The sequence below is a fragment of the Pleurodeles waltl genome, chromosome 7, assembly GCF_031143425.1.
Source record: "Pleurodeles waltl isolate 20211129_DDA chromosome 7, aPleWal1.hap1.20221129, whole genome shotgun sequence".
NCBI lineage: Eukaryota > Metazoa > Chordata > Amphibia > Caudata > Salamandridae > Pleurodeles > Pleurodeles waltl.
The window spans coordinates 544,044,824-544,065,318 of NC_090446.1; the positions used below are offsets into that span (position 1 = coordinate 544,044,824).

The following is a 20,495-nucleotide window of genomic DNA, read 5'->3' on the forward strand; positions in this document are numbered from 1 at the left end:
AGAGGCAAAGGTACTCCCGGCTGTTGCTCCCCATCGGAGCCACTCTGATGAGGACAGGCCTCAGTACCCATCACCGCTCGGGCCTGCACGGCTGCGTCATGTTGTGTTGTGTCTCTGCGACGCCCAGCTGCCCCGGCACTGCCATTCCCCGAGCATCGGACCCTGCAGGCTTCCGGGGAGATCCGTAATTGATGCCTCTGCACTCGTATTTGGTCAGTCAGCAAATAAGGGTGGGGGGTCCGTGAGACCCAGCCGCAGATCCTGTCTCAGAGGTCAGTCTCAGGCCGGCAATCTCGCAGGCCTCCCAGCCTACCCAGCAGTCTCCAGGGGCCTATACTGGCCTGCAACAACACAGCCAGATCCCTGGCTGCTTCAAGCAGTGGAGGGCACCATTTGTAGTGGGTAGGTGCAGATCAAAGAATGGGTGATTGGGGATTTTAATTCAGTGGTGTCAGATCTCGGTTAGGTTTGAGCCATCTTGGATGGTGCCTAGCCATGCCTCCCAGGATGGTAGATTTAAAGCACTGACACTCCACATGCCAATGCAGTAGTAGTAGCCTTATCCCTGGTGGAAAGGGCTGACAGACCTTCTGGAGGATGTTTCTTAGCCATTGTGAAGCAAATGTGAATTTAAAAGGGTTACCAACCTCGACAGGCTCCTCTTCTGTACAGCTTTTCCTTTCTTTGCTTCAAAGAACCCGACAAAAAGTTGACAATCCACTTATTGGCCCTTGGTGTAATCACTACAAAGCTTAAAGCCGTGTGTGTTCCAGTCGATGGAGCCTCCTCTACTCTTTCAAAGGGTGAGAGTAGCAAAGAATGCTGGCAGAGTGATGGATTGCCCAATGTGTGAAAGAGTTATGACTTTTGGCAAGAATGCTGTTTGAGCTGAGGGCGATTGTACTGAAAGTGTCTGAAGTTCACTCATGGGACAAGCTGATGTAATCTCAATGAGCAAGACAGTCTTTAAGATCAGAAGACACAACGATCATCAATGCATCAGCTTGAAGGATGTGCACATGAGAAACATCAAGACCAAGTTAAGATCCCACTGTGGCATCAGAAACTATTTGGGAGGGAACTTGAGTCATAAACTTTTAATAAATCTCACCACAACAGTTTATTTAAACAAGGACAGCTGGTCCAGTAAACATAGAAAGGCTAAGCAAATAACCTTCAATAGTGTTCAATGCACGGCCGGGCTGGACCAAAGATACAATAAACATAAGGACGTCCGACAGATTTGCTTTTAAGGGGTCAGTATTACGTGCCCCACACTAGGTCAAAAATTTGTCCCTGTGCCTACTGTAAGAGTATTTAAATGAAGCACGCTAGGTCGCAAGGAAGACCTCCTCCACTTCAAGTGGCAGATTAAATGCAATCAGTCTCCGCCGTTCAGACTCGATGCAGGTAGGGTGCACAGATTTCGGTGGAGCACTCTGCTCTGTTGCTGCATCAGAAGATCCTTGTGAAGTGGTAGCTTGATTGGAGGATAGATTCTTATGCCTAGACATTTCTGGTACCACACTCTCCTAGCCCAATCCAGACGTGGTCCTGGTGGTTCTTGATGTTTTTCAAAACACAGGAGAGCCAGGGGCGAGAAGGAGTACAGGAGTAATGTGTTCATTCCAGCCAGAATGCCTCCCATAATGGGTTTCCCTACAGAAACTTCAATATGCCAATCTTTTGAAATTGTGCATTTTCGATGGTGGCGAAAAGATCGAGACAGGGTTCTCCCCACTGTTAGAAGAAGCTGTGCGCCACCTCGGGGTGAAGGCCCCCACCCATGATCTGCCAAACACCACCTGCTCAGCTTCTCCATTAAGATAACTCATACAGTGAAGAATCTGCTGGAAGACAGATCCATCAGAATGATGAGTTTTCTTTCTATTTTCTCTTGTTTTGTATGTAAAACAAACAAATGTTGTCATGCCAGTTAACAAGTGAGAAAGTACACCCACTAAAGTAGTGTCTCATTGACTCCCAAAACAATTGCAGAATGTAGCTGTCTGACCAGTGGTTTCACTTTGTTTTGATTTGCAGAACCCCAAACTACTTCCGCTGTTGTAAAAAGTTGTACGCCCAAGCAAATGCCGCCAACCTGATACAGTGGTTACCTGTGAGCTACTGTAATCTACACTGCTATCTACCATGATCAGTTAAACATTGCTACTGCACCTTGTTAAGCCGTAACCATACTTGGCAATCTTCTTAGCAGACCAATGGTCACGTTTGCAGAAGGTGGGGATCAACAAGATTAGAGCAGTAGGACCATCCTAAGTTTTTCCAAGAAGTGTAACAAGAATCACATGAATATAGTATTTCTCCAATTTTTAGCAGTTTTATTATTTCTTATATTTTTTTTATATAGCAGTGTCTTGATGCCTTTTCGAGTGGGGACAAGTGATTATTATAAATGAATGAACACCAAAAAGAGAAACCGAAATAGGTGATCAAGCCTGAAATTATTTCTCAAGTAACCTTCACCTTTTCATATTCCGTCTGCCCTGATATTGTTTTAAGTGTACAGATGAACTATGAAAAAAAACACAATACTAAGAACTTGCCTACCACTAGTAACTCAACTTCATATTAGGGTTAGAGTGAAATGCATAAATGTACTGCACTACCAGATCTAAAATGAAAATGTCCACATACCTTCTCCATGTGCAACCCATACTCCAAGGACCGAGCCAGCCATTCCTTGCAGCATAATGGAAGGGCTCTCCTGGATAGCCACGCTGACAAAACGTGATTCAAATCTCCCAGACAGGTTGTGGCTCAGAAGGACGCCTTGACTGATGTCTCCATCTGTGACCAAAGATAATGGTGCTTAAAAAAAGTGTGCTGCATTTTGGATTGTCAACCACCTGTTTAGCCCTGCACTATGAGTAGTAACACTCATCTGATAGAAGTCCATTTGCCCAAGTATACATTCAGACAATTACCCAGTACTGAACTAAATCAACAATAACCTAGTTTTCACCATCAACCAGCCTTAATGTGTTCTCCTGACCTACAAAGTTCACAAATAGAAACAGAACTTAAGCTATCAGACGTCGCTCACATTGTGCCGGACTGTTCATGTTCTCACGGAGATCCAAAAGCACATTCATCAGAAAGATCTACTAATAAGCAACCAAGTGACTGTTTAAAAACAAACCTGGGGCTAATACACTTAAATTGACAGAATGACTACTACAGTGCAGATGGGCCCCTAAACACGTCCTTTATATTTACAGTCTGAAGTAAACAGTAGCCCCACTAGATACACATACATACAATCAAATCAATGGCATTAGTGCTTCTGAAGTCACCTTTCTGTTCATTCTCCTGTGCATCGGGTGCCACCCAACCCAGAAGAGCCATCAGCTGACAGCCATTACATACTCCAAGACTGAAGGTGTCTCTGCGTCTTCGGAAAGCTTCAAACTGAGCACGGGCAGTGGCGTTGTAGATTACTGAAGCTGCCCACCCTAGAAAAGAATGAGGAACAAGAATTTACCTCTTCGCCAGAGAGGTACACAAACTGACATAATCGTTTCTAAAATGAACAGAAGTGAAATGTGCCCACTGTAGGTCGACAGCATATGCACAAGAGAGTACACATGAGCGATTCCAGAAAGGGTTGAAAAGGGGGTACACTTCAAAGGAGTCAAAACGTTAGGGTTGGGGTAAGAAGTTACTTCGTTTTTCAGATTGGTGGCTTATGTAGATTTTCACACATGCATGTTTCTGTCAACTGCTGATGTATAGAGATCAGTATTCAGCAAATGAAAATAAGGAGTAGGTTGCGTTTAGGAGTGATTTAGAGAAGACCATGATGACTTGATCAACAGAAACCCCAGATTTTCTAGGAAAGCATTTTCATCTGTCAGAGAGCCATGCATCAAAAGCGCAACTTTATTTGAATGAACACTGGATATGTGAAAAAATTAGGCAAGAGCTTTATCCCCAATGGTCATAATTCATGGAAGGAGTTACCGTTCATTTGAAAGTGATCAAGTGGTCACACAGCCCTCCCAATAGTGGGACTTAACATTGTGTTCTTCTCAACTTCCCATTAATTATTAAAACAGTCCTATTATGAACATTAGAATAAGTAATATATTCCTGAATTTATAGCTCAAAAAGTCAACCAAGTATGGTCTGCCAGAATCCTTGAAATCAGTGAGTGAAAGTGCCAGACTACTATGGAGCTGGAAGGCAACACGAACGGCAGACGAGGACACATTAATGGCAAAACATGCTGTCGAAATAAAAAAATACATACTAATTTCTCATGGATAAAGTCCCCAATGTGAATATATAATGTCATTAAACTTCATGACATGCATTTGTATGGACAGACACTCCTCAAATATGCCTATTTACTCTTGCTGCACGTGGTAATACCCCCTTACTCAGGATTCTGAATAAACTCCTTGTTTTCAATATTAATGAACTTTTACACACAAATATAAAACAGAATACAGATGTTAAACCATGTTTTGAGGGTCTCTTCCTGTCGTCAATCGCTCATTCAAACAGCGCTAGATGTGTTTTTGTTTTTTTTATATACATTTAGGATTTTTTTTTTTTTAAAGGCGAGAATTTATGAAGGAACTTAAAATGTTGCAGGGGTGCTTGTGATAACACAACAGTCAGATATTTTCATCGGACTAATAATTCTTCATCATCTATTGCCCCTTAGTGCACAAACATTACAGGCATTGAAGTGAGAATGCGCATTCATCATTATAATATATGCAGAAGTATAATGGATGCAACTTAATTTGCTTACTATCTAAAACATAAATATGGATAAATATTAATAAGATGAGAAGAAAACAAACCCAGACAGACATGCCAACATAAATACTACAAAACCATAAATAAAAACGTAACATAAGAATGACGAGAATGAATCGATATGGTATATCTAGGAATCAGTATGGTATGTCTATGAAATAATATGGTATGTCTATAGATCAGTATGATAGGTCTATGAAACAATACAGTATGTCTATGAACCCCTATTAGTGAATGAAGACAGTGTCTAGGAAGCCACTGGTTTATAGAGGTAGCTGTGGATAAGCAGCCAAGACTTTTCTAGGAGGAGTGTAAAGCACCTGCAATACCACAGCAGTCACACAGTAACTTATCACACCTGAAAGCAACCACACAGTGTTACAAAAATAAAGGTACTTTGTTACAGTACCACTGAACGAGATTACTTATAGGAATTAGCACAGGAAATAACAAGCATTGGTAAGAACTAAAGAAAATAGCTGGGGCCCTAGGGAGGGCTAAACCATATACTAAAATAGTGGAATGTGAAGTGAAGTCCCCCACCTAAGGATATGGAGGCGTTAGAGGGGAGCTGAGAGAACACGGGATCCAAGAGGTTAGTACCTAGGTGACCTCCAGCGACCAGGAGAGCAGAGGTAAGTACCTGATGTTCCCAAGGACTAACAAGGACTTGAAAAAAGAGCTGTGCAAGAACAGGACCAGACCAGAGAAACCCAAGGGTGGATTCTGGGCGAAGAGGACCTGCAAAAAAAGGGGACAGAGTCCTGTCCATGGTTAAGTGCCTGCACTGGACAGGAGCCACTATCCACCCTTCACTGGATGAAGATCCAGGTCGATGGGAGGGGGGAGGAAGGTCAGCTGTGGAGCCAAGAAGCTGCAGAGAAGACCTTAGAGCTATGCAGATGAAGTTCCACATCGGTTGCCGGGTTGCAGTTGGTCAGCGGCCAAGAAGACCACCAACAAAGCTGGGCAAATGCCCTCAGCAGTTGGGAGAGCCAGCAAAAGTAGTTGCAGCCCCATAAGCTACCCACTGGCAGCAGGCACAGTAAGTTGCAGTGAGGGACAGTCAGGACACCTGAAGAGGAGTACCCCGTCACAGGAGCAGCAGAGACATCTGGAAGGATAAAGTGCTGGTGGCCGGAGCTACTTGGACCTTGAAGATCCCTTGGAGCAGGAGTCAACAAGCCTTGGCTGCTGCAAGAGTAGCTGTGCACAGAGGTACTGTCCTGCAAGGAGAGGCAAGGGCTGACCATTTCCCAAACTGGAAAGAGGGCAATGAGGACCAAGGGGACCACTCTGGGCCACCACCTGTGTTGCAGGATCCACATAGTTCCAGAGGAGGGCAGATCCACACAGCCGGATGTCATTGCGGTAGGTGCCTGCAGATGCAGGGGACTGACTCCTTCACTCCAAGGGAGATTCCTTCTTCCTTCCTGGTGCAGCTGAAGTCTTGCCAACCCCAGAGAATGCACAGCTGTGGAAATATTGCAGTTGCTGGAAGGAGCCGGGGAAACAATGCTGTACGGCGAGGTTGTCTTAGGAGTTGCAGTCTTGTTCGTTCTTGAAGTGTCCAGTTCTGGTTCCGGTGGCCAGGAGCAGAAGAGGCTGATGCAGAGGAGTCCTGGTGGACTCATGCCCATTGAATCTGGGGACCAACCTGCAAGAGAGTCCCTAAATAGCCCTACCAGAGGGATTGGTCACTTAGCACAGTGACCACCTATCAGAGGGGGTCACTGATGTCAACTGCCTGACCTGGCCACTTAGATGCTCCCAGGGGCCCCTGCACATCTTGTTTTCAATATGACAGAACCCAGTGGCCACCTGAAGGAGCTCTGGGCACCACCCTTGGGGTAGTGATGGACAGGGGAGTGGTCACTCCCCGTTCCTTTGTCAAGTTTTGTCCCAGCACAGGGACTGGGGATCCCTGGACTGGTGTAAACCAGTTTATGCAAGGAGGGCACCAAATGTGCCCTTCAAAGCAAACCAGTGGCTTAGGGAGGCTACACCTTCCCAGCCTTGGAACACATTTTCAAGGGAGAGGGTTTGGCTGCCCTCTCCCCATAGGAAATCCTTTGTTCTGCCTTCCCCTGCCTGTGGTGGTCAACTAGCAAGAGGGCAGAAACTCGTCTGAGTGGTGGCAGCAGCATGGGCAGCTCGCAAAACCCTGGAAGGCTGGTAGTAGCAATACTGGGGGTTCTCTAAGGAGTCACTAGAGTGCATGGATTCATACCACCAATCCTAGCATTAGTATTGAGGTATGGATAGGACATGTATGACACCAAAGGTTTGGAGTTACCATTATGTAGCTGCACCACAGGTAGTGTGACCTGTGGCCAGTACACGGGTACAATGGCTTCCCTACACTTACCAAGTCCACTGTATTTGAGCCTGAGTTCGTAGGGTCACCTCTGTTCATGCAGGGGTGCCCTCACACACAGGAACCTGCACCCTTCCCTTTGGACTGGAAGGGCCTACCACAGGTTGGCTTACAGTGACCTGGTGTAGTGACTTGTGGTGAAAGGGTGCATGCACCTTTTCATGCAGGGTTCAAAGGCAGGCCTGCAGACATTTTGCATGGGCTCTCATGGGTGGCATAATAGATGCTGCAGCCCATGGGGGACTTCTGGTTTCCAAATGCCCTGGGTAGCTAAGTACTATATACTAGGGACTTATAAGGGTACACCAGCATGCTAACTGTGGAGTGCACAATGGTCCAAAGTAACCAAATTAGGAGGGAGAGGGCACAATCACTGGTGTCCTGGTTAGCAGGATCCCAGTGAAAACAGTCTAAGCCCTCTGACGGGGCTAACCATGACAAAAAGAGGGTACTTTCCTACAGTATGTGTATGAAACAATAACGTATGTCTATCAATCAGTAAAGTATGTCTGAAACAATATGGTATGTGTATGAATCAGTATGGTATGTCTATAAAATAATACAGTATGTCTTTGAATCCGTATGGTAAGTCTATGAAACAGTATGGTATGTCTATGAATCAATATGGTATGTTTATGAATAAGAACAGTAGGTCAGTAAAATTCAGATAACATAGGATTTCGTTCAGCATTTAAGATAGCATTCGCCAATACCAATTTTAATTTTAAATGCATACATATATGTTTGAGCTCCCAGTAAAATGCAAAGTACTTGCAACTCAGTAAAATAATTTATTTGAAGGGCTTTACTAAGCGTTCCATTCTTTGGATGGTAATAGGATGAGTGCTACATGAAAATCATTTCTAGTACACTACGCAAGTTTATTGTTTATTTAAGACTTACCTTTAGCAGATCCCAACACGTCTGCATAGCTGAATCCTCCAACAAAAACCAATCCTCTGAAGGAGTCCAGGGTCATTGCGCCTGAGCAGAGGTCCTGCATGGTCACATCCCACACCTGAGAAAAAGGGAACATGGTAAGCAACATGAAGGACAGGCCTGGCTTAGGCTAGGACACAAACAATCAGATTCTGCTTTGCCACAACTCCTGCAAGATAGGGAAGCAGGAGAGGAAAAAATGCAGTACTGGTGGATTGAGCCCTGCCAGAGCTCCGATTCACATACCGAGAGATAGAACAAGAAATGCTGCAGGGGAAGACAACAGGAACAGACAAATGCATAGGCTCTTTGTAGCAGCTACAAGAATGTTGCTTTCCATGGCCATGTTAAAGCTACAGGAACGAGAACGGCACAAGAGGCTCTCTGCTTTGGAGAGTTACAATACTGCACAATTTCTGTATACTGGAACAGAGAATCAAACAGTGTTCACCTCACCTGAAAGCCAGCCATCAGTAGGGCAGCAACCATCTCACGATCTCCATTACTTCCCTCCTCCCTCAGGACGGCAACTCGAGGCGGAAACAGGCCTGTTAGTGAAGAAAACCTGGTTACTATGTACACAGCATGTGCACTGTTGAAGTCTTTGCAAACAGAACATACACTCCTGACACAATTATAAGAGATTCATCATGCATAAACAGTTAAAATATGAGCAAATTAATATATTTTCTAATAGTAGAGTTTAACTAAACAACTAGTTTATTATAACCGGAACGCACAGCATCTTCCATACTAAACTGATTTAACAGCGTCAAGGTGCTCCTGGAGAACGTGGCACTGCCGGAAGTACAAAATATTATAAAACTAACTTCCCCTATACTTGATGGCGACCAAGTCATCTCCACTATCTTTTACTGTAAGACATGACCCTTTGATGCTATCCTTTTTGACGTCTCACACTCCTTCCCAAATGTAGATGATTCTTAACCACAAATCACCTTTTATATTCACACGTTGGCTGCCACCATGGTAAATCTATATCTCACAAACTCAAGTTCTTAAGTATTCCATCAGCCACTGTGATCTATACTGATACTAGATGTAACTGCACAACATATAACAATGCAATTACTACACTAACTGCATAACCATGCTTTTTAAAACTAAAGATGACCTTCAGCATAAAGAACTTGTGTCCAAACACTCCAACTTCTCGATGATATAGACTCACATTTAATGTAGCATGAAAATCTCAGCATACAAGATATAATGGGCCCAGGGGATGGACATCAACTGAACTCATTTCAATAAAAACACACATGCATTCTAAAATGGAACATTACATCATCCAATGAGCTGAGAATGTTGATATGCATCATCAGCTCAGAGAATGTATGTAAGGATGCCACATATCTCCCTTTCTTGAGATAAAATAATATTTAAAAAATTGCCCATAAAACACAAAATGCTAATAAATAAAGATGGTTCTAACACATTTGGGAAAATACAACATTGTCAGTTCAATTTAACAGTCTCAAGGGAATCCCTCTGTGAAATTCCATAGCTGGAGCATTGTTGAACGCACTTCAACCAGTTTTAACCTGTTTGAACTCATTACCGTAATGCTGAGTGCCCAACAACAACTTGCCTTCAGATGCACCTAAAGTTACATCAATGTTTTTCACATGCTGATGAAAGTAACTATATTTAGCTATACGTGATATATTCCACCACCATCCTCTGGTCACACACACTGAATTGCCTTTAACCTCTATTACTTGTAAATTACCTTTTAACTTGGAAGCCCCTTTTCTTAAAAATGAAGACTCCTTAATGTGAACCCAGTCCCCTACACAAACACCTAACTGGATCTTCTTAAGAGTTTCCTTCACTTTTGCAAAACAAGCACTATTTTTGACACTATAACTCTTCGCCGACCTGCTCATGAGATAACATCACACTATTGGTCTAATAACGTCACCATCCAAAATGGACTCAAACCAGACACCACTTTACTTCCTCTCAATTTCAAAAGGAATCTTGCCAGTCATTGAATGTGGAGTAGTCCGATAGGACCAAATGAAATCTGACAGCATTTACACAGTTCACTCCTGATAATAATGGAACTCTGAATACACTCCACAAACACTTTATTAAATCGCTTAACTTTCCCATTGGCTTGTGGGTGATACAGAGGTGTACGTAAATGATAGAACCCACATTCCTCTAAGATATTCTTCATAGCTAGCATAGCGGTAAACTGAAGTCAATTATCAGTCAATATTTTGCATGGAGTCCTTTTTCTGGTTAAAAAAATATTTCTATAAAAAAAAAAAAATGATAACAATTGTGGTAGGTTGAAACACCCACTTTGACCGGTGGTCATTTAATACAATAAGTTATCTGATGCTTTTGGGTAATGCATGAAATGGACCTAAGAAATAAACACCTACTCTGCCAAACTTTGTCAGGATATTCCACATGTCTCGCTATTGGTGTGGATGTAATAAAGGGTCTAATTAAGAGGCTGGCAGTCTTGAGACTTCCAGCCTTGCTGTGGTGGTTGGACTGCCGCACTCCAGGCAGTCTGACCGCCACATCACTACCACAGCAGTCGGACCGCTGAAAGACCACCGTCACCGCCAGGAACATGGTTTCCGACAGGCTGACGGCAGTTGGATTCGAGGTCAGCCATGGCAGTGGTGAACTCAGCGCTACCGTGCATACCACAACTCCACTTTCTGCCAGCCTCTCCATGGCGGTTTCAATGACATGGAAAGGCTAGAGGAAAGCCAGTGCTGGGAGTCACAGGGGGGCAGTGCAGGGGCCCCACTGCCCAGCACCCTCAGAATGCGCACTGCTTTGCAGACAGTGTGCATTCAGAGGGTGCTGTTTTGCTATGGTATTGGCCTTGTCTCACTGAAGAGAGCCGAGACCAATACTGTAGCACTGCTTCTGCCAGTCAGACCAGCCTGTATGAGAGGAGCTTCCTCCTCGCTTTGTCAGTCCCACAGTGGGACCACCAATGTTGTAATGGGGCCGTAAGTGTTTATCGTTCATTTTGCATTGCACAAAACTGTGAATGAGAACCTTAACATGTCAATCTAGACCAGGCCACTAAAAGTTATTTCTTACTCTACGATTAGTGGCAGTCAGGCCGAAATGCCCTGCATAGGCTACTTCTAAAATCTTCCATCTTAACTCAGAAGGAGGGATCAACTTATTTCCTCTCACTAACAAACCACTTTCAAGGGAAATTTCATCTGAAATTTTGAACTGCTGAAGCTCACGGCTCAGTAAATTTTCTTTTGGCCAACCTGAAAAAACAAAGCTCAACACATCCTTCAAAACTGGATCAGATTTCAACTGGATGAACCAATCACCCATGTCACCCCAAATTGTTTTATCTTCAACCACAGCAACAATGCATTCTTCAATTTCATTTTCAACAAGATCCTTTTGACCATCATCATCAACTACAGGTAGAAATAAAAAAGTCAGCTTTGAAGTTCTTAGCCCCTGCAATATAAAAAAATAAATTCTAGAAGATTGTTTTGCTAATCTAGCAGAAGATTTCTTAATTTAATCACCAGAGAGATTATCCACTTAAGATTTATGGTCTGTTTTCAAGCAAAGCTTTTGTCACCCTAAATAAGACTTTTCCACTCCCCACACAAATGCATGATCCTTCTTTATCCGAGTTGCTTGTGTGTTTCTACTTCCTTTAGCCTTCTGGAAGAAAATCCAATTGTAACTTCTTTAACACCATCCAACTGAGAAAGTACAGTGCCAATGCCATACACCATTGCATTCAGTTTCAATGGGGTCACAGCCTCCTACATAGGGTTGTATTGCAGGAGCTGAATTCAATATACTCTGTTTAATCATGTCAAAATTGTCTTGGCATACAGAAGTGCCAAATAAACTCACTGTTGTTCTTCAGTAGATTCTTATAATACTCAGTTAAGTCAGAAAAGTTATTGATTAATTTTGAATAAAATTTACATAGCCCCAAGAATGACTGCAGATGGCCTCGGTCTTCAGGTCATGGAGCTCTCACAATAGCATCCACCAAGCGAGGTTTAGGTTTAACCTCTTCTTTAGAAAACACATGTACTCAACTTCATTAACACAAAAGTTGAACTTCTTTCCTCTTAGAGTAATTCCATTATCTTGCAACACTGTTAGCACCTTGCTCGAAATTTCTTCATGCTCAGACTTTGTTTTTTAAAACACAAAAATATTGTTTTGAAAAACTACGTTAGTTATACCCTTTATAACTTATGACATACCCCTCTGAAAGACAGAAGCTGCTGAGGCTAAACTAAATGGCATGCAGAAAAACTGGAAAGTACCATCAGGTGTGACAAACGTAGTGAGATGCCATGAATCTCATTTAATTCCACCTGATAACACTGTACACAAATTGAACTTAGAAAACCATTTGGCTTGTTGTACAGTGGTAATCAAATCTTCTATGAGAGGTAATAGGAAGTTTTCAACCCACATAGCGTTATTAACCCCCCACCCCCGCCTGACCAATGCAGAGACGTAACTTTCCTGATTGTTGTCAACACAACAGGGGATGCCCAAGTAGTAGCATCCACTGGTTCAATTATGCCATCATAATTTATGTCTGGTATGATTTTCAATAGCTCATCTCTAACGCTATATGATACATAACAAAGCCTGCCACTTACTGAAATGCACCCTTCCGCCACCTCAATAGTGTGAGTGAACATTTTAATCTTTCCTATTTTGTTGCAAAAGATTTCTGTAATCCTGGAATGTCAGAACAAACATGTGCTAATGAATACAGGATGCGTAGTGCCTGGTCTAATTATAATTCTAAAATTCGCTTGGTGTCACCATCGTAACACATGCCTTTGTAGGGAACATAGGCCTTGCACTTAATGTGCTTTTCTTTTAACTTACTATCAGACCAAGAGTAACCTAGGAGGTCTGTTTCACTGCACTCAAAGGCTTTGGTGACAACATCAGATGCCAAAAGCATCTTATCCATCCAAAACGTTTTATACTTATCAATGGAAATAATAGTTATCCTTAGTCCTGAATCAACCAATAACTAAGTCAATTCTGTCAATAGTAACTAAAATGTCAGGACCTGCGTGAGGTTTACTGTTTTGCACACTGCCCTCCTCTACTACTTCAACTGATAATGTAAACTCACTCAACTTATCACTTAGGTGCTCCAATTCACCAAGCTTCTTGGTCACTCACTCTGTTTACACTAACCTGTTTGCTGCCTTTTCATACTTTCCCAAAATGAACAACTTAACCACATCTCCAACACTCTTGTTCGAGAGCAGGGCACCCTTTAAAGTTGGACATGTGGAAATTGGAAAGGCATCTAAAACAATTGTTCTTCAAAAGTGCTCATGCGATTGGTTTGTTTTGATTAGTAGCTTTGTGATTTGTTTTCACAGCCATAACCTTAGCTACTTATGAGAATTTATGCGGTGTCTCAAGTTGTTTGGCATTGTTTTCAGAGCTCTCTATGTTCTTAGCAATGTCAATCGCTTAATCAAGTGTAGGGTTTTTGCAGGTAAGTAATCTCATCTGTATTTTTTTTTTTTTTTTAATAACATCTAGAAACCAGTTGATCATGTATCAATTAGGAAGTGACATTTTCAAACTCACAATAAGTTGCTAACACTTTCAAAGCTGTAATGTATGAGTCAATAGATTGTGTGGACTTTGTACCCTAGTAAATAATTTATGTTGATGCACCATTAAGTTTAATTTGCCTTCAAAGTGAGTCTCCAATTGTTTTACACTTACTTGATAATCATCCAGTTCCTCATCTTGTGCCATAGTGCATTCTGGTAAATGGTCAAAAACATTTTGGCCCTCCATACCTAAGTAATAATAAAATATGTTTCTTTTTCTATCAGATTTGAATTTTTGACCATCAATTGTTCCTAGATACAAATTAAGAGATCAAAACCAATTACACCAATTAAGTGGATGCTCCCCTGGTTCTTGAAAGAAAGGTGCTGGTAGCTTATGCTAGCGCAGGTGTTCTAATAAAAATGATTAATGAGTGTTCATGTATTTTGAATAATACGTTCATGTAGAAAATAAAATAACGTAAAAAATAATGCATGCATTTGAAAATGTGATCACAAAAAATGGCCTCCAATGTTAACAAAGTGTACTAATCAATGATTTAATAATATGAAATGTTGAACATATGTTTGACTAATGTAGTAGTATGCCTTATTGAGGGTTATGCAATAAGCATTAGCTCTATTAATTGTAGGCCTTAACTTAGCAAGTGTCTAGGCCTACTTACCAGGCCTCATGCAAAAGCTGTATTTCTTAGCGTTTAATAAAAGGCTGACCCAGTGAGTTAAACTGTGGTATTGTTTAAATGTGCTCATAACTGAAGCTTCTCATGAGAACTGAGTGCTAGAAGATGATGTTCGTGATAATGTAACATTTTGTATTTAATGTGTGAGACTGCCTTTCCCAGGAGAAGAACAATGAAGACACTGACTGGAGTTTAAGCTTCAACAATATTGTTACCTGACAAGTCGGATGATGAAGACGTCAAAGGAGAAACCAGTCAGAGACATGTGAATGGAGAAATGTTAGAATTCATAGATTTGGGATTTTAGTTTTATTTGACGAAGTGCGAACACACGATTAACTGACCAAAAGCGATTTGGGAGATCGTTTTGGTGACTTCAACTTAACAACACTACACAGAGAGAAGACATCCCTTTGCCCATTTTCTAGCTAGTCAAAAAGACTTTCTGCCCTTACTATTGCCCCTATTATGTCTTGACAAAGAGACGTGCTTAACTTTAATGCTTAATGACTTTGCCTTCACTGAACTCTAACGCTGAATTCTGATGCCCTGCTGATCGACTGATATCCTGAGGACGAAGACTGATTCTGCTTTGCTAATTCATACTGAGGATAGGTATAGCCTAAACTGTGATTATTATGCATATTTGCTTTTTCTTTCTAGGTACCAATTGCACGGTTTTGATAGAGCCATAGTTAGGGGTTTCCAAATTGGTGTTACTAAATTGTTTTGTATGAAGCCCAACATGCTGATCCTAATCTGGTGTTAGATCAGGATCCTCACAAAAGAAATAAGACTAAAAGGGATTAATGCTCGATGTACTCTGCTAAACTATACATACGTGATAACTTTAACACAGTTGACTTTGTTATTTATTTGGGAAACGCCCTGAGTCACGACTCCGTAACAACGAAGTCGTGGAAAACGAAAGCGGAACAACGCTTTTGTTAGCCACGACTTTGTTGTTTTGTGCCTTAACCATGCATGTGCTGAACCACGCACATGCGTGGTTAAGGCACAGAAGGGAGTCGGCTGAGGAGGACAACGCAATGAGTCAGGTAAGTGGGGCTGTTTTAGGGGCTGGGGTATTTTTAGTTTTAGGGGTGGAGGTGGGAGGGTTGGGGTTTTAGGGGCGGGTGGGGGGGGTCGAGGTATTTTCAGTTTTAGGGGAGGGGAGGTTTAGGGGCGAGGAAGGGGAGAGGTATTTTTAGTTTTAGGGGCAGGGTGGGGGGGGGGGGGGTCGAGGTATTTTTAGTTTTAAGGGTGGTGGGGTCAGCGATTTAGGGAGGGGTAATTTCAGTTTTAGGGGTGGGGTGGGGGTCAGGTATTTTTTGTATTTGGTGTTTGGGGGTCAGGGTGGTTTAGGTTTTTAGGAGTGGGGTGGGGGATTGGGGTGGTTTAGGTTTTAGGGGTGGGTGAGGAGTTGCGGTAATTTTAGGGGTGGGGTTTGGGGTGGTTTTAGGTTTTAGGGGTGGGTTGGTGGGTCGGGTAATTTTAGGGGCGGGGTTTTAAGGTTTTAGGGGTGGGGGCTCGGGGTAGTCTTAGGGGCGGGGTGTTTTTAGGGGTTGGTTTGGGGTAGTTTAGGTTTTAGGGATGGGATGGGGGTTGGGGTTGTTTTAGGGGTGGGGGTTGAAGTGGTTTTAGGGGTGGGTTGGGTAATTTTAGGGGTGGGGTGGAAGGGTTGGGGGTTTAGGTTTTAGGGGTGGGGTGGGGGGCTCGGGTAGTTTTGGGGGTGGGGTGGCTTTAGGGTTGGGGTAGTTTAGGTTTTAGGGATGGGGTGGGGGTTGGGGTGGTTTTAGGGGTGGGTCGGATAATTTTAGGGGTGGGGTGGGAAGTTAGGGGGTTAGGTTTTAGGGGCAGGATGTGGGGCTCGGGGTAGTTTTAGGGGTGGGGTTGGGGTACTTTAGGTTTCAGGGATGGGGTTGGGGTTGTTTTAGGTTTTAGGGGAAGGGTGGGGTCGTAGTAATTTTAGGGACGAGGTGGGGGTTGGGGTAGTTTTAGGGGCAAGGGTGGGGGGGTTGGTGTGGTTTGAGGGGAGGGTTGGGGGGGGTCGCTGTAATTTTTAGGGGTGGGGGGGTAAAGGACGCATGCTGGAACCATGCATGCCTATCACTAATGCCTTTACCAGGAATGCCTTTACAACAAAAAATCTTTGTTAAGGCATGCGTGGTAAAGGCATTAGTGGTAACAACGTGGTCGTAGTTCCGACCTTGTTGTTCAGGCATGCGTTGTTCCAGCATGCATTGTTCTGACATACATTCTATTGATTTGCATCATAACCTTAGAATGTGTTCTAGTTCAAGCTTTGATTAGATTACGTTTCTTCCACTGCTTTGGACAGCCAGTACTGTTTCTGTATGTGTTTCATCTGATCTTGAGATTAATGTATATGACCTTAGTATTGTTAAAACAGGGAAATAAATACTCTAACTTTTACTAAAAGGTGTGGTTATTCATGGCTGAAAGGTCGTGATGTGTGACAATTACTGACTCCATTGATTATTGATGTTATTGACTGCTAATGATTGACGATTGTGTATTGACTACTGATTATGAGCTGGAGCCATGGTAATAACATCTTAATTGAGAGTCAAAGGGTTCATCGACCTATTCGCGTCCCCTTGTAAGTTTACTTATTGACGTCAGATGCGCTGACACTAACTACATGACGACTGAATCGTATAAATAAAAAGCACACAGTAAGAAGTGTGTAAATGAATAACAAACTGCAAAAATAGGATAATGGCAAGTAATGATATTAGCACACACGAAACTGAATGGAGAGAATGTATATACATAAAAATAAAAGGCTACTTGAAAGTTTTGCCCTTTGATGTTACCACACAAGTTACTGTGTCTACTAAAAGTGTGCACATCACTAAAAACATGCACAAAGTATAACACAACTGTACTTCACTACTGTGAGTGTATCCATCGTTGCGTGGAAATGAGAGCTAAATACAGTTATAGCGTTGTGCAGATTGGTGTAAAATAACGTGCCAATCCTTGTGAACGAGCAGTTCCAGGATAATCCACAAGGTGGCTCAGTTGTACTTCCTTTTATGTTTGTGTAGGAAGTTGGCTCTGTATGCACTCTGTGCATACTATTCCTTACTTTGAAAGAGTCCAAGGGTTCCCCTTAGAGGTAAGATAGTGGCAAGAAGAGAATACTAATGCTCTATTTTGTGGTAGTGTCGTCGAGCAGTAGGCTTATCAAAGGAGTAGTGTTAAGCATTTGTTGTACGCACACAGGCAATAAATGAGGCACACACACTCAGAGACAATTCCAGGCCAATAGGTTTTTGTTTAGAAAAATATATTTTCTTAGTTTATTTTAAGAACCACAGGTTCAAATTTTACATGTAATATCTCAAATGAAAGGTATTGCAGGTAAGTACCTTAGGAACTTTGAATAATCACAATAGCATATATACTTTTCAAATAAAACACATATAGCTATTTTAAAACTAGACAGTGCAATTTTCAACAGTTCCTGGGGGAGGTAAGTATTTGTTAGTTTTTGTAGGTAAGTAAACCACCTACGGGGCTCAAGTTTGGGTCCAAGGTAGCCTACCGTTGGGGGTTCAGAGCAACCCCAAAGTTCCCACACCAGCAGCTCAGGGCCGGTCAGGTGCAGAGTTCAAAGTGGTGCCCAAAACGCATAGGCTTCAATGGAGAAGGGGGTGCCCCGGTTCCAGTCTGCCAGCAGGTAAGTACCCGCGTCTTTGGAGGGCAGACCAGGGGGGTTTTGTAGGGCACCGGGGGGGATAAAAGTTAGCACAGAAAGTACACCCTCAGCAGCACGGGGGCGGCCGGGTGCAGTGTGCAAACACACGTCGGGTTTTCAATTGGAATCAATGGGAGACCAAGGGGTCTCTTCAGCGATGCAGGCAGGCAAGGGGGAGGCTCCTCGGGGTAGCCACCACCTGGGCAAGGGAGAGGGCCTCCTGGGGGTCACTCCTGCACTGGAGTTCCCATCCTTCAGGTCCTGGGGGCTGCGGGTGCAGGGTCTTTTCCAGGCATCGGGATCTGAGAATCAGATAGTCGCGGTCAGGGGGAGCCTCGGGATTCCCTCTGCAGGCGTCGCTGTGGGGGTTCGGGGGGGGGGGCAACTCTGGTTACTCACAGTCTCGGAGTCTCCGGGGAGTCCTCCCTGAAGTGTTGTTTCTCCACAAGTCGAGCCGGGGGCGTCGGGTGCAGAGTAGCAAGTCTCACGCTTCCGGCGGGAAACGCAGTTGTCTTGAAGTTGCTTCTTTGGAAACAAAGTTGTAGCCTTTGTTGAACAGGGCCGCTGTTCTCTGGAGTTTCTTGGTCCTTCTAGAGCATGGCAGTCCTCTGAGGATTCAGAGGTCGCTGGTCCTGGGGAAAGCGTCGCTGGAGCAGTGTCTTTAGAAGGGAGGGAGACAGGCCGGTAGAGCTGGGGCCAAAGCAGTTGGTGTCTCCGTCTTCTCTGCAGGGTTTTTCAGCTTAGCAGTCCTCTTCTTCTTAGGTTGCAGGAATCTGAGTCCCTAGGTTCAGGGGAGCCCCTAAATACAGAATTTAGGAGTGTGTTTAGGTCAGGGAGGGCAGTAGCCAATGGCTACTAGCCCTGAGGGTGGCTACACCCTCTTTGTGCCTCCTCCCAAGGGGAGGGGGGTCACATTCCTATCCCTATTGGGGGGATCCTCCATCTGCAAGATGGAGGATTCCTAAAAGTCAGTCACTTCAGCTCAGGTTGCCTTAGGGGCTGTCCTGACTGGCCAGTGACTCCTCCTTGTTTTTCTCATTATCTCCTTCGGCCTTGCCGCCAAAAGTGGGGCCGTGGCCGCAGGGGGCAGGCAACTCCACTAGCTGGAATGCCCTGTGGTGCTGGAACAAAGGGGGTGAGCCTTTGAGGCTCACCGCCAGGTGTTACAGCTCCTGCAAGGGGGAGGTAATAAGCATCTCCACCCAGTGCAGGCACAGAGTGACAAAGGCACTCTCCCCATGTGGTCAGCAACATGTCTCGAGTGTGGCAGGCTGCTAAAACCAGTCAGCCTACACGGGTAGTTGGTTAAGGTTTCAGGGGGCACCTCTAAGATGCCCTCTGGGGTGTATTTTACAAGAAAATGTACACTGGCATCAGTGTGCATTTATTGAGCTGAGAAGTTTGATACCAAACTTTCCAGTTTTCAGTGTAGCCATTATGGTGCTGTGGAGTTCGTGTTTGACAGACTCCCAGACCATATACTCTTATGGCTACCCTGCACTTACAATGTCTAAGGTTTGGCTTAGACACTGTAGGGGCACAGTGCTCATGCACTGGTGCCCTCACCTATGGTACAGTGCACCCTGCCTTAGGGCTGAAAGGCCTGCTAGAGGGGTGACTTATCTATACTGCATAGGCAGTGTGAGGTTGGCATGGCACCCTGAGGGGAGTGCCATGTCGACTTACTCGTTTTGTCCTCACCAGCACACACAAGCTGGCAAGCAGTGTGTCTGTGCTGAGTGAGGGGTCCCCAGGGTGGCATCCCTTAGAGACCTTCCCTGGCATCAGGGCCCTTGGTACCAGGGGTACCAGTTACAAGGGTCTTATCTGGATGCCAGGGTGTGCCAATTGTGTAAACAAAAGTACAGGTTAGGGAAAGAACACTGGTGCTGGGGCCTGGTTAGCAGGCCTCAGCACACTTTCAAATCAAAACTTAGCATCAGCAAAGGCAAAAAGTCAGGGGGTAACCATGCCAAGGAGGCATTTCCTTACAGTTTGAATCCACAAGAAGAAGTTACCTTTATGTTTCACTTGTGTTTGATTAACGTCAAGAGACAGAAACAGACATGATGAGGCAGGGCGATTTGACAGAATGCTGGCAGGGGCGTAGTTTGGTTGGTAAGATTGGGTGGGGTGAGATGGGTGAACTTCAGATTTCCCAACAATCATGGTGGCATATAAATTTAAAATACATTGTACAAGAAGCAGGGTACATGAAAGGTGCCCAAGGAGCAGTGAAAAGGGAAAGTAATGTGGAATGGGTAGGGGTATTAAGTGAGAGAAAAAAAACATTATTTTTGGATATAACTAATATTTTTTTTTTAAGTCTTTCCAAACAGAAAGGCCCTGTGTGTGTGTGTCTTTGT

At 43.8% G+C, this 20,495-nt stretch overlaps 1 protein-coding gene across 2 annotated transcripts in view; it reads right to left on the reverse strand.

The window, feature by feature from the left end:
- The window catches only part of PFAS (phosphoribosylformylglycinamidine synthase), a 546,904-nt gene that overhangs the window by 13,931 nt on the left and 512,478 nt on the right, over positions 1–20,495 (reverse strand). For both annotated transcript variants that reach the window (XM_069244293.1, XM_069244295.1), the window contains 4 exons: positions 8,564–8,655; positions 8,072–8,186; positions 3,318–3,476; positions 2,659–2,811 (listed from right to left, as the gene is read on the reverse strand). In XM_069244293.1, the coding sequence (XP_069100394.1) occupies positions 2,659–2,811; positions 3,318–3,476; positions 8,072–8,186; positions 8,564–8,655 (519 nt within the window). The remainder of the gene's footprint in view (positions 1–2,658; positions 2,812–3,317; positions 3,477–8,071; positions 8,187–8,563; positions 8,656–20,495) is intronic.